We start from the raw sequence: 14,751 nt of genomic DNA, 5'->3' as shown, positions 1-14,751 counted from the left end.
GAGAAAAATTGTTCTTCTTAACCTCTGAGGATAGAACAAGAAGCAATGGGCTTAAATCGCAGCACGGGCGGTTTAGGTTGGACATTAGGAAAAGCTTCCTAACTGTCAGAGTGGTTAAGCACTGGAATAAATTGCTTAGGGAGGTTGTGGAATCTCCGTCATTGGAGATTTTTAAGAGCAGGTTGGACAAACACCTGTCAGGGATGTCCTAGATAATACTTAGTCCTGCCTTGAGTACAGGGGACTCGACTAGATGACCTCTCAAAGTCCCTTCCAGTTCTATGATTCTACGATTATCAGCCTCAGGGGATCTGGGGTGAAGAGGCTGCTGCCTGGTACCATGTCTCAGGTTTGGCAAATGAATACAGAGGCCTGAAATCATTGAGACCCCTTGTTCTGGGGGTAAGTAATTGTTCAGACTAACACATGGGCCTTTACCTGCATGACTCCCTGATAAATGTAACTGTTAATCACAAAGCTTTAAATCTCAGCAGACTGCACTGAAAAGGAGCTCAAAGCAATTATCCCTGCTGTGGAAGTAGGAGACAAACAGGATTTGGAAGCATGATTAACAGTTTACAGAACTGCTGGGGTTTCTTTGCTATTCTTTGTGAAGTTTGAAAAAGGAGGTGCTGGAATGGAAACTCCAGGGTAGTGGGAAAGAACTCACATGAACTTTCCAAATGGTCATCAGAGACTGAAAGTTTAACTGTCTCCAGAGCCATACCAATGATCATTCTTCCTTTTTTATTGCCCTCCGTTTGGTCATATTACCGTGGCAACGTGTTTGAATTTCAAACAGTATGGTGCTGAAATGCCATAGCTATGTTCCACGATGTATATCCAGATCACTGTTACATTTGAAAACATCATTTATATCCTGGGGAAAATCTTGTTCTGTGTCAAGATAATTTAGGCTGTCAGGTTGGGGCACATGATCAGAAACCACCCACGAAGGAGGTAAAACAAGAGAGGATGCAAATGTAACAGAAAAAGAAAAGTGATCAGTGAAAATACAATAACCTGCTGCCCCCTAAATTAAGGCACAGAACCATCCTACTAGCGAGGTATCACACTGCAAAAACACCCACCACAACCCCTGATTGGCAGCCTTCGCAGCAGTGCCATAAACTGAAGTTGCACTCGAGAGATGATTCTCTAAAGTTAGGTAGAAGTATTTTGGCATGACTATAGATGGGAAACACGATGTGATGCTGCCTGTGGTGTGTCTGTTCTGTGGATAGGAACTTCAGTCTCCATGGTTGTCAACTCAAAATCTTTAACCAATGCTAAATAATTTCTGTATACACTCTCCACATACTCCACCCACACACCAAATAAAAACCACTTTAAGAGTGGAGCCTGTAACATGAGTAGGACCTTGGAGAGCAGTCATTTGACATCTTATCAATAACAACTAGTGTTTTGCACAAACCAAACCATAAATCTGAGAATCAAGAACTTTGAAAAGTTTGGAACTGGATTCAGATTTGAACGTTGTGGTGTGGATCCATCTCTAGTACATCCATAGTAAGAATGCAACAATGGAATTTTTTTAGTATTGAAAAGTAGGAGAAATCCACAGCAAATACAGATATAAATGCCAAAGATTTCAGCATCAAATTCCCAGAGGATACTGGAGAATGTTGGACACTGATTCCAATGTAACCAGCTAAAGAATCAAAGAGTGCAGGTCAAAGAAAAGTGAAGAGGAAAATATACAGCAGCCCCACCAGTTTCTGCACAAACACAATCTATATCAAGAAGTCTAGACTAGAGCACAACTTCTTTTTGAGGTCCAAAGATTGCTGTTTAACCTTTGGAAATCTAGTCCAACCAAGTCTCAGCTGTCCTGTCAGAGCTTAGGTCTGCTGCTGTTTTCACTGCTTTGTTGGCTGTCACTAGGGAATTGTGCAGCAAAACAAAAGCTCCTGAAAATACAATCTGAAGAAACCTGAATGACTTGTTTCAGCTGGTAGTAAAAGCCCTATTACAGCTAACAAAAAAGAGGTAGAACTTTTCCAGCCCTTACACAGGAGAAATTTCCAGAGCCATGTGCAATATTCTGTTTCTTGCTAAGATTTTGGAAATGGCCATGTTCATGCAGTGGCAAAAAAGGGATCTTTCATTGATGTGGCAGTGCTGTCCGGATCTCTCTGGGTTGGCTCAGCTTGTTGCAATGCATTTCTACATTAGAACCAGCACAACCACCCATAGCTATACAAATTGTTCTATAACCTATTCATTTTCTTTACGATATCAGAATGTACCTTCTCTAAATTTAATCTGGGATCTAGATGAAGGCTTAGAAACCACTCTAATCAAAACTGGTGATACCAAAAGTGGGAGAATAATATTATGGTCTCTGTTCTGACATCTGCATGCTGTCTCTCCTAGCATTTCAAGGCTGAAAAGGCAGAGGATCTTCCTGCTGGGGATACTCTGGTGTAAAGGGTATTCTGTGGTAGGGCAGCCCTACGCCACACCTCACAGTGCCATGTTTAGGGGACGTGCAGGGGGCTGGCTGGCAGAAGGAGGGGTATTCCAGAAGGAGAAGGCATGAGTAATGCATTCCAGCTGTTGCGTCAGCCTTGAGGTTGCTTAAGTTTGTGCCATGAACCAGCCCCTTGCCTGCCCCAGATTCTGGACAGTGCAAAGGTGAAATAAAGGCACCTTTGCCCTGACCGCTCACTGTTCCTGTGCCACACTCAGCTCAGCTAGAACAGAGATTGGGGGCCATTATTATTCCTCAGATAATGCACTAGGCCTGTATGGCAGTTTACCAGCACTGTGTCGGAGAAGGTGCTGATTGCACACGCTGTTTCGGACTGACATAATCAAACAACTGAAGGATTAAAGTGCAGGTTTACTGGAAAAAGTAGCTGTGAAGAAACGGCACCTTCTTACTCAGATCTACCCACCACAGTGTGTTCAGAATATCTGCTGACTTGAGTAACAAATATGAATTTCTATGGCTTTTTACTCCTGTTCTCCCTGCTGCACTAACACAGCTGAGAAAGCATGAGCTGGATGCTACCCCTGCTTGTGCATCATTAGGAGAATTGTTTATTAAGTTCCTATCATTCCCAATGTGCGAACTCATTGAATGCAGTGGCATTGTGTAAGTGTCATTTAAGCCCTACTGAGTGTTGCAATGCCTAAGACCCCTTTGTGGCTGTGGGCCCCTGAGGTTAAGGGTTAGATCCACAAATGTACTTAGACATCTTGCCAACTAGTGGAATCTACAGCCCCAAGTTAAGTGCTCAAGCTCCCTGTGTAATGCGCAGAGAGGGTTAGGCTCCTAAGAATGGCATTCACAAAAGCCAGCATGCTGAGCAAGGAACTGCCTAAATTAGACAATAGGAAATGCCAAACAGGAAATTCCTTGCAGGGAGCTAGGCACCTAACTCTTGGCGAAAGGATGTGCCTCCTTGCACTCGGAATTCACAGCTGTGAACCCTCTCCTGGTGTTCGATACCTAATGCAGATCAGTCTTTTCTCACAAAAAAGGAGGACACCCCAAACCCCGCACAGCCTAAAGGCCAGTGGTTAGAGTGCTCACCCAGGGTGTAGGACACCCAGCTTCAGATTCCCACTCTGCTTGATTTAGAGCAGTGACTTGAACCCAGAAGTCACCCTCACTTCCCAGGTGAATGCCCTAACTACAGGGCTACAGGGTATTCTCTGTCTCTCCTGTTGAAAATGTTCCACTTTGTCTGAAATACTTAAATTTGCATTGGAGCAGGGAGAGGGAGGCTGTCCCAAGGAAATGGGAGGCAGCCTGAAAAGGACATGAAGTGGGTAAAGTGGACAAAGGGAGCTGTCCAGAAGGATGAATATATTCACAGGGGGAATGATCCTAATTCCAAAGTACCCTGGAGACAGCAGGATAGTAAGCTGCTTGCAGTAACATGCTATTCAGGACAAATCAATGTGAAATCACACACCTAGGGAAGGAAGATAAACAGCATAGTTAAAAATTTGCAGAACATCTACCTGGAAATTGGAAAAGAAACCGCCAATCTAAGATTGGTATGTGGTAGTAGTTACATTGTATGAACTCAGATTTATGTAAAACTAGAGACTGCATTACAAAGTCTTGGAATAGTGGTATCATTCCGTATACTTTAAAGTGTCATCTTCTCTAAAAAGTGACTGTAAAAATGGTACCATTTGGTCCTCTGTTGATTGTCTCTTGGTGATTTCTGGATCATATCTGTTCAGTTTGCAAAGGAAAATGAGTTCCTTCTAAGTGCCAGCCTTGCAACCTCAGCCTGGAGACTGAAAACCCACTTGGGTCCTTTCATCATCAAAAATAATGTTGTAGTAATAGTTGCTCTCTAGGACCTAGGAGGAAAAACTAGTAAAAAGATATTTCAGTCCCTGAAGTGGGCAGACAAGACGCCGAATATATCGGCAGGCTCTGATCAGTTGAATGAGAACATGCCATTTTTTACATATTCCCTTTCCTCTCAACTTTAAGGCCATTGAAAATCAAGAGAGAAATACAGAGAAGGGCAATGCTGCAAAGGCTGGTGGAGATGGTACATAAGGAGTGAAGTCCCCTTAGTGAGAATGCCCTGTCTCCAGCCTTCTTGAGATTATACGAGGGTAGCAGTAGGTTGTTAATTTGGGTGTCTCAACTGCAGTGATATCACATGGGGAGAAAGGTGATCTCTAACATAACCAGCACTCAACCCATTTAAAGTAAAAATCAATATTTTTATTTGCTCATAGAAATTGATGCAGAAGCCAGTGCAGGTATCGATGTAATGTGATCCCAGCAAGAGAATCCTTTAAGAACTTGCATCCTAGAAATATCTCCTGTCCTCTCTCATCATTTTCTTCCTTCAATCTCTCTCAGATTAGTTTGTTTTGAATTCAAGTTGCAATCTTTCTCATTATCAGACACTAATTTATTATTTGAGTGTCTCACAAACACTTAACCTGCTTCCTCAAAGTTTGGAGGATTTATTGGGAAAGCAACAAAGAAAATATTATTCCTCTTGAAAGTGCTCTCAGTTTATTTAAAACTGAAAGTAAAGGGATCTCCTTTTGTAGTTGGACTCCTCTGATAGTTTCACTACCACACCGTGCTGGGAAATGAAATACCATGCTGGGAAATAAAACTATGTGCCTCCTGCTGTTAGGGTCTAGCTTGCAAACACTGTTTATGGGGAAAAGTTCTTCTACTTGTTAGAATCCTTTGTGCACATCATTTCAGTTAAGAAAACCATTGAAGACCTTGAGAGCAGCTTGCATAGGGGTATCAGTTCACATATTACAGGAACCTAGGATTTGTCATCAGATCATTATTGGTCTGTCAGATCTGTTACCCTGCAATACCTGATGTTTCCTGGGGAAAAATTCCTATAATGCATCTGGGCACTTGTGCAATGCTGTGCATGAGGAGGGACTGGGCGAAATGCCTTCTTGATCCTGTGGTGATTAGCAGACACCCTCAGTGTGTGATGTAATTCCCATCATTGGTCTGTAAATGAATACTCTTTTTTTGGTGCAGGCTTTCATTAAGCACTTACTGTTCTTGCTTTCACTGCGTTCAGTGACGTCATGCATGTGATGTTACTTCTTTAATTCTCGTGATTCTGCCACATTGGTGTCTCCGTCTCCCCATCCTATTCTGAGGGTTCAAGAAATGTGTGCAGTGGTTCGAATGGTCACTACAGTCTTTTGTTGGTGTTTCCACCCATGATGGGAAGCTATTCCAAGAGCCAGAACAACTGTTTACACAGTATGCAGTTGAGTTGCATTAAGCTGCATTCCATGTTTCACAAGTTGCTACACTACAGTATGTCACACGCAAAGTAACAGGCATAAAAACAACTGTGTATGTTTGAATGCTTGGTAACCCATTCTTGAACAGATACCTTTCCTAGCCTTCTGTAACAAGGCCCAAACACTGGGAATAGTAAAAAAGCCCTCACTCTCTTCTGGCTTTATTAACTACACAATATAATGTTTAACACAAGCCTTCTCCCCAAGGGAGGGTTTCTCCCCACAGGACTGCTCAGCCCCTACCCTAGATCAGTTTTTGAGAGAGCCACTCCCCTCATGTTATACCTAGCTCTTACAGCACTTTTCTTCACGACCCCCCTTTTGAAGATGGGGAGGCTGAAGCACAGAGAAATGAAGAATCATAGAATCATAGAATATCAGGGTTGGAAGGGACCCCAGAAGGTCATCTAGTCCAACCCCCTGCTCGAAGAGACATGTCCATGGTCACTCTGCAGGCCAGAGATAGAGCCAAGACTAGAAACCAGGCCTCCTGAATTGAAGTTTAAGTTCTCGCACCACTATGCCACACTAAGGTAATAAGCCAGCCGCGTTAGTGAGTCAGTAGGAGCTGCTTAACCTTTACCCAGCAGGTTCAATACCTGTTAACAGGACCAGGTGTTTCAGGAAACCATTGCTAGTCTGGTACATAGTTCTTATAAATTAAGAACCTACCTGACCTTTCACTCAAAAGTTGCAACAAACCTAAATTGAAATTAGATGTCACTGTTTTGCACCTTCTCACACCTCCTGGTGCTGGTTGGGACTGGATGCAGAAGTGTTGAAGAGCATGAAAACAATTGTTCCCAGGGAACTTCTATGCTGTGTAGAGCTGAGTGAATTTTTTTAGGACAAAACATTTATTTGCCAAAAAAATTTGAAGTTTTGGGTCCACAAACTATTCATGAATTTGCCAAATAGTTTCAGTCAATATTTTTTTTGGGGTGTCTAGATTTAAAAGAGAACTTAGGTACCACTCACAAAACTGAAGAGGGGGTGGTGCTCCCCTTACATAATAGCCCAGTGATTGGAGGACACACCCAGGTTCAGCTACCCATGCTGTCTGAGTTAGGATAGGAACTTGAATGTGTTTGTCTCCTCTGTTGTAGGTGAGGGACCTAACCACTGGGCTATATGGCATTCTTGAGTGTGTCAGTCTCTCTCTGGCCCAATGAATACTTAAACGCACAGAGTGGAATGTCAACTGGAGAGATGGAGGCTCTCCCACCGCCCCGCAATGGTCTATAGCCCTGTGGTTAGGGCACGCACCTACACTCAGGAAATGCAAGTTCAGATCCATACACCAAATCTGGCAAAGTGGGGGCTGAAATCCAGATCTCACACATGAAAGGTGAGTTCTTTTAGCTAGAGGATGGGGGCGGCACCACCCCTTCACAGTTTTTTTGCATAGCCTTTCCAAATTTTCTTGACTTTTAATAAAAAAGTGGTGAGACATGCCCAAAATTGAAACAAAATGTTTCGTTTGACCTGAAACAAATGTTTGTATCAATTCAATCTGTAACATTTTTTTTTCGGTTTAGCCAGCAAACAGAAAAAATCAGGTCTTTGCACAGCTCTCCCCCGAGTGTAAGCAGGAGTTTCTGTAGAACTTCAGTGGATCTCTCTTCTTGTGAGATTTCCCACTCAATTTTGCAGATTCTGTAAGTTAAAAAAAAAAATCTGAACTTTTGGGTATTTGTACGACCCTAACCTGAAGTCTGAACCTTATGAGGCTTTTCCATCACTAATGTGTATTTGTCTTGTTTTTTTTAGCAATAATCCAACATGATGTACAATGCTGTAGTGGTTTAGACTGTGACTCACCTAACTGTAGCTTGATGTAAAAGCTGTGGTCCATTAGCCCCAAGAATCAGAACAGCACAGACCGCAGTGGAGTTCCTTGTAGGAAAATGACAATGCCAAGAAGGTTACTCGTGAGAAGAATGCAAATTATCAGTCATTTTGAGTTACTGCACTTTTGTAGCATTCCAAATGCTCAGTGAATTTGATACCATAATTTTTCATTGACTGTTAATGCTTATTCTGTTACGAGTTTCTTTAGAGGGTCAAAACAATTGCCACACCAAGCAAGGAACAAAATAAATCACGCATATAATTATTGGTAGAGATGGGCTGAAGATGAAAAATTTCAATCTAGATCCACATTTTGCAAACTCCAGCATTTGGGAGTGTTACATCATTGGTGCATTATAAAGATGGTGGCCATTTGCAAAATACAAATCCATATTCTGATTTCTAAATACCCACAAAGTTCAAAGAAGTTTGGTTCAGCCCTATAACTAATTCCTATATAAAATATAATGCTCATAGTTCTCTTAATGGCAGTGTAATAACCGGCACTCAACACTGGAGTGCCTCTTGTTGGATTGATATGGAACTGCAGCTCTGTCTCTGCCTCAGTTTCCCCAGCTGGGCTCTCAGTAAGTTCAATGAGACTTACATACAGTAACTATGCACCTTCAGGGGTCTAATCTATTTAAACAAGCTTTCTCCTTCTGCCACAGGTCCCCAGGCTTCTCCACTGCCTGGAGCTCGGCAGTCTCTCCCCTGCTGACTCAGGGTATCTCCTAGGCCTCCCTGCCTGGAGAACTTTGTACTTTGTCTCCTCTGGAGTTTTTTCCTCTCTGTGTTCTGGGGGCTGTTCCTCACCCTGAGAGCCTTTGCTTACCAGAGAGACTCCAGCAGGAGTAGCTTCCTACCCAGCTCTCCTGAGGTGCTCACTCCCCAGGAGCTTCCTCTCTCTTTTCTGGCTCCTGCCTGAGCACTTGTAACTCTTTATTAGGCCCATATGTTCCTTAACTAATAACTACCACCCAGTTAGCCATCCACAGGTGGATCTGGGGTGGCTTATTCTCCTCAGCAGAGCCTGTCACAGGGAGGTGGGGTGCCTGACAGCTCAGAGGGCCAGCCACCATGACCTGTCTTTCTCCTCCTGAGCTGACGTGTACTCAAAGGCAGGCTCAACAAAAACTAACTCTTGATCATGTCCTGCAGCCAAGGGGGTACTTCCTGCCTTGCTGCCACAAGGAAGTCTACAAGACCCCTGGTAATCTTTGTATTCTTGTCATTGAAGTACAAAGAGCCCAAGAGTGGTGTTCCCCAGAGTCCTGTGTAGCTCAAGTGGTGAGCCAAATCCCTGATAGTCTTTGGCATGTCATAGTTCAGAACAACCTGTACTCCCTTAGAAGTCAAGCGGTCTGGCAATAATCAGAGGTCATCAATAGCACCGGGCTTTCATGGTTGGTAAGCCAGTATAAAGCTGTCTCGCGGTCTCTTCTAGAGTAGCTGCCCAGAATACACCCACACACATACCCTTCAGAGTTATGGGACTCCTTCATCCAGACTAGCGCCTTGTTAGCGTGTCAAATTACAGCTGACTGCAACAATCTTTTTTCCCCACAGTCTTCAGTAAAGGAACAATGAGAGCCCGTTTCTGATCCTCCTGTGGCCACATGTGTGTGTGATGTTATCAGTTGAAGAAGCACCTTTATGCCCCTCCCCTTGTGGGATCATCTTTTCTTTAGACTGAATTTCTGTTTAGCCTGACTCTAGTAATGGCTTTGTATTGCTGTTCCCAGGCCTCTGGGCGGGGAGATGACCCCTGTCTCTTCCCTCTTTATTTCAGATTCCTCTTGGTTGCATGGTTTTACAGCACTAATGTGGTGGCTTTTTCCTTCAGTGGGCCGAAGCCCCACCTCAAGTACCCAATCCTATGCAATGTGTACATTCACCATGAATAGTGCCCCCTCATGCCTGGAGGCAGCATTGCAGAAATCCAAGCTAAGTCACATACAAGTTCAAATGCCTTCTGGGGTAACAAAAGGTTAAACTGAAAGTCCATGACAAATGCTCAGACTAATAATCCTCCTGCCTCTCTCAGGCTCCCCTGAAGTCCTCTTCTTTCTGGACCCATGCAGAGCTTCTCCTATGTTAGTTCTCCCCAGCAGGATTCCCTTACTGCCTCCCTTCCCCTGGGATTCTGGCAGGGACTGCCTACAAGGAGCAGGAGGATCCATATCTCAGGCATCACCCATCGGAGCCTGCCCTGCTCCCTCTGGGTCTCTTCTATTTGCTGTTCCCCTTCCAGAATGCCAGCCTCAGGACTGTCTTCCTGGATGCCTGCCCCGTGTTCCAGGGGCTCACCATAGGAATTATCTCTACTCTGATGGCTCAGCTGTCTGGCCACAGCCAGCCCCAAACTGCTGGACCCTCCTCTGCAGTCTCTCCCCTCAGAGTGAATTCCCAGCTTTGTTTAAGTTGTCCTTCCTGACTTCCTGTAGGGGGCGGGAACTAATTATCAGTAAGCTGCTGTATTACCATTAGCTGGGGGCAAGGCTGAGCCCGGCCAGCCAGCCAGTGACAGTCAGACTGAAGGATCAAGTTCTGGTCTATTTTGGTGGTTTTCAAGATTTGGTCTGCTGAGCATTTTCTGGTGGCCCAGAGCGAGCTGGGTGGTCACATGGTGCTGGCTCTCCCTTGTTGCTTTCATTTGCTACACTGCATTAAAAGACAGGAAAAATATATTCAGTTCTTTCCAGTGTAAACTGTTGCTGAAGTTGTCAAAGGGGTGCTGTGCAATCATGAATGGAAAAAGAGGTTACCCATGCAGTTGCCAAAGGGACAGGACATGGGTCTACACGACTGTGAATAAGTAGGGAGGTATCCATGTGTGACTGTTGGTGCCTGGCGGGGCGCCACATTGAGATTGCTCAATCAGGGCAAACTGCAAAGAATGGGGCAGACAATCCTCCAAACTGGTGGTTATTCTAATAATTAGATTCACCATGCCAGCCACAAAACAGCTTACTGGTTACCCACAAGCCAAAAGCACAGCTCCCTTAAAGCAATCCAGCCTTGGGCAAATATGAGGATTACTGAAAATCTTGTTCATCATAACGTTCTACCAATCCCAAGGGATCAGACACATTACCTGCCAGGTCAATGAATATTTCAGATCTCACCCAAATACACGCATGCTTACAACCAATTCTATTAACTAAACTAAAAAATTATTAAAAAGAAAAGAGAGAGAGTATTGTGGTTAATAGGTCATTATACATACAAGTATGAGTAAAGTTCTTAGGTCAGTTTCATAGTAGAGATGGTGAGCTGCTGAACTGCAAAAAGTTCTTTCCAGAATCAGTTCACCAAATAGGCAGTCCATATACAGAGTTTGTTCAAATTATTTCATGAGAGTTAGCAGGGTAATCCAGACTGGAGCTGGAGACCTCAGTCTTGCGACTCAAGCTTTCCCTGACCAAGCTTAAGCAGATCTGAGATAACAGGATCAGGGCCCTGGAGTTCTTTTATAGATCTCTGGCAGGCTATAAATAGCCTTTTGACAGCAGGTATTCCTTGGGTGAAGCATTATGGCTTTGAAATAACGCCTCCTATTTCCTATGTATACACAGGTAACTAGTTGCATTTATCAGCATAAGGTAATTATCCATTAAGCAGTTCGTAGACAGTTTAGTACAAACTTCAAAGAGAAATATATACAATGGTATTACACTCAACATTCATCTAAATGTTAATATCCCCTTAATCTCTGAATCAATAGAATCTCTATTAATCTCTGAATCAATATAATATATTAACAGACAAGAAATCGTCTGGTTACATTGTTAACCTCTAACAAGATAAAGGTAAACACAGACAAATACTATCACTATCTTCTTCTAATTCTAAGGAATGGCCTTAATTACCATTTATATACTTTTCTAATATGTCTTTAAAGGTTGAATTTGCATCATTTAGCTTGCTAGTTGCATAACCCATTCTGGCTCTGTGTCACACCATGAGACATACTCTGAAAAAAAATTGAGCCTGCCGGTCTACTTGTATACTGTATTCCACATATTATTGTCCAGCAAATAATGTAACGGGGGTATGGGGGGAGGGGATTTGCTTTTGTGCTATTTTTACTAGCTCTAAAAATGATGGGCCTGATTCATCACTGTCCTTGTATAAACATTTATGCTAATGCATAGTGAGTATACAATACTACTATTCCGGTCTGGTGGCATTTTACCCTTGCTTTGCCCTGGTGTAAATGGTGGAGCAGGGTAGTAGTGAATCAGGCCGGATGGCTCTCATCCAGTTGTGTGGTGCACATCATCTTTATATGAACGAATGGTCATTTTTCATTTCTCTTAAAAACCTTTGGGTGTGTTTATTGACCATGAAATTGAGGGACTTATAATGCTGGCTTGAACAAGCAGATGTCCCAAGTGTTTCCTGGTACTGATCTATAACTCCCCGCATCTTCCAGTTTTGGTCCTATCATAAGCAGAGACTGCATTGTCACTCACTTTGAAATGCATGCTGATGTGGACATATGGAGACTAGGGAGAGAAGCACCATACTTAAGTTTACTTTACTAATATTACATAGCTGTTCTAAAGCACTTTTTAGCCAAGGATCTCCAAGTAGTTTACAAACATTGCACAAGCCTCAGAACCTTCAGTGTGAGGGAGGGAAGTGTTGTTATTCCCTTTTTATATCTGGGGAAACTAAGGCACAGATCATTTAAGTGACTTGCCCAACTTGCAGTCACCAAGCTGGAAAATAAACCTTAAAGTCTTTTGCGTGGAGCAAGTTTGAATCAAAGTCTTCCAGGTTGAAAGGCTAGTGCTCAAATCCATTGCACCAGTTAACTTTCAGATGTTCCCCTTCTAGCCCATGCTATATCAGCTATACATCATACAAAACACTACAAAGTGGAATCCTGCAATTCTGGGTTTATCTCAGTGAGAAATAATTCCTGACGAAGTTATGTCAGATTTTAATGTTTTCAGAAAGCTCCTCAAAGCAAAATAATTCCTCAAAGGAAAAAAATAGAGAGTAAGTTTGAATACTCTTGCACTGTTTATCTGCCTGGTGCTTGAGTAATGATTTTTTTTCAGGTTTTGCATTGGATTAGTCATGTTCACTGTAATCTTTTTCTGTTAGCTCTCTGAAAACAGACAAAACATAAACACAAGTGTTCAGAAAAATAACTGAGGGGAAGAATAGCATATAATATCTATTTTAAAATGGCATTTATGAGACATAATGTATTTAGGCTACTACCTGGGTGTTGTCTGCTGTGTCTTATATTCAGGCAACCTTTCACAATTCAACTTTGCAGGCTCCAACTTTGCTGACTCCTTCCGAGAAGTGCAATAGTGCTGTGCCCTGGCTGGTTAGACTGGTAACTGTCCAGTTCAGTCCATAGCCTCTAGGGATATTATAAAGACAGTTTCTGAAACCTTATTTCCTTTCTAGATGATCTAATTTGAAATGAGATCTCAGTTCTGGGTTAAGGCACATAGTTTGGAGAACTAATTTGAAAACATGTAATATACAACTTGACCTCCACATTCCCTCTCCAGGATAAACACATGAAATTTAAGTTGGAGTTTAAAATAATCTACAATAGACCAGTAGTTCCCAGATTTCTCGGGCTATTGTACCAAATTCTGAGTTCATTTATAGCATGGTAAATTTGGAACAATTGCATTGAAGTCAACAGAGTTAACTGTTGAGATAACTGAAATCAGACTCTTGACCCAGTGACCTCAACTTTATCAACCAGGGTTGAAAAAATTAATATTACATCACTGATTAGTATTTAATTCACAGCTGCTAGAGTGTTCTTTCTCTCCCTGCTTCAAGGCTCAACAGAATAGTTTTACGCCAGTGCCCATGCAGTGTTGCCAGCTCTCACAATGTATCTAGTGATTTATTTGGAGCCACATCTCTTGGAGTCAGGGGATTACATGAGAATTCCAGCCTTCATTAAAAAAAATAGTGAGCTTCTAGTCCTTGTGGTTGTTGTGAAAATCTAGAAAATGTGACCTGAGTGCACCCTAAAGGCTCAGAAATCAAATTAAAAGACCCCCCTCAGAGTATTATTATTTAAAAATTTTGTGATTGTTTTAAGCCAATTTTATGATTTTTTTACACCTGACTCATGATTTCTGATTGCTTGGGCTTGACAATACTGGTATTGTGTGTGTGTGTGTGTATGTACTCCCCATTAATTTTTCTGAACCTGCAATGGATCCTGAGCTACTCCAAGTCACAATCTGATTTGCTCTGGGATGTGGAGCCCTCCAAGCTTCATGTAGGTTAGCACACATGCCACTGACTGGGAAATAGGCAGCAGCATTGCACTGGAGCCAAGCACCGAGGGTAGATGTTGTGGAGAGGTTCAGCCTAAAATAGCTCAGAAAAGGCAGAAGTACCAGCACCTGCAGCAGCAACAGTGCTTCGGGACCAGGCACAACAAGGATTGTTTTTAGGAGCTTGCTTACACGACCACTCCTGCAATATATGTTAAAATCAAGAACAGGGGGAAAACGTCCATAATCTATCAAAAATGTGTTGTCTCTTGTTGTTTCCCTTTTCTAGAAAAAACAAGTGAGTCAGACAAAGATCCGGGTGATCTCCACTATCCTCTTCATCCTGGCAGGGTGCATTGTCTTTGTGACCATCCCTGCAGTCATTTTCAAACAGATTGAAGGATGGACAGCTTTGGAGTCCATTTACTTTGTGGTCATCACTCTGACCACAGTTGGCTTTGGGGATTTTGTAGCAGGTAAGTAATCTGAGCATTGAAATGTCACCCTCAGTCTAGTGGCACTGGGTAGAAGTGCCTCGGCTCTGACACATTTTTTCTAAGGTGCACAGCAGGCTTTTAAAAACACGTTGAATTCCACTGAAAATGATTCTGAATGTCTTCATTTGTGTCACTGTGCAACTGACAAATAACAACATAGCAGTACAAGCTAATTTAAAATCCAGGTGCCTAGCCATCTGACGAGCACAAGCTCTGAGCAGTGTAAGCAAAGTGAGTATCTTCCTCTTGGAACCTCTTACTGTCCTTTATCATGCTATGAATTATGCATGAATGAAATTAATTTCCTACTGAATTCAAGACATCTGAATTGTATT

At 42.7% G+C, this 14,751-nt stretch overlaps 1 protein-coding gene across 1 annotated transcript in view; it reads left to right on the top strand.

The window, feature by feature from the left end:
* KCNK10 (potassium two pore domain channel subfamily K member 10) overlaps positions 1 to 14,751 on the top strand; it is a 93,874-nt gene that overhangs the window by 71,992 nt on the left and 7,131 nt on the right. Inside the window, exon 5 of the mRNA XM_073349364.1 lies at positions 14,209 to 14,395. Within this exon, the coding sequence (XP_073205465.1) occupies positions 14,209 to 14,395 (187 nt within the window). The remainder of the gene's footprint in view (positions 1 to 14,208; positions 14,396 to 14,751) is intronic.

Source organism: Lepidochelys kempii, chromosome 6 (genome assembly GCF_965140285.1).
Source record: "Lepidochelys kempii isolate rLepKem1 chromosome 6, rLepKem1.hap1, whole genome shotgun sequence".
Classification (NCBI taxonomy): Eukaryota; Metazoa; Chordata; order Testudines; family Cheloniidae; genus Lepidochelys; species Lepidochelys kempii.
The sequence above is the reverse complement of the archived record's forward strand: the minus strand, read 5'-3'. Positions and strand labels throughout refer to the sequence as shown.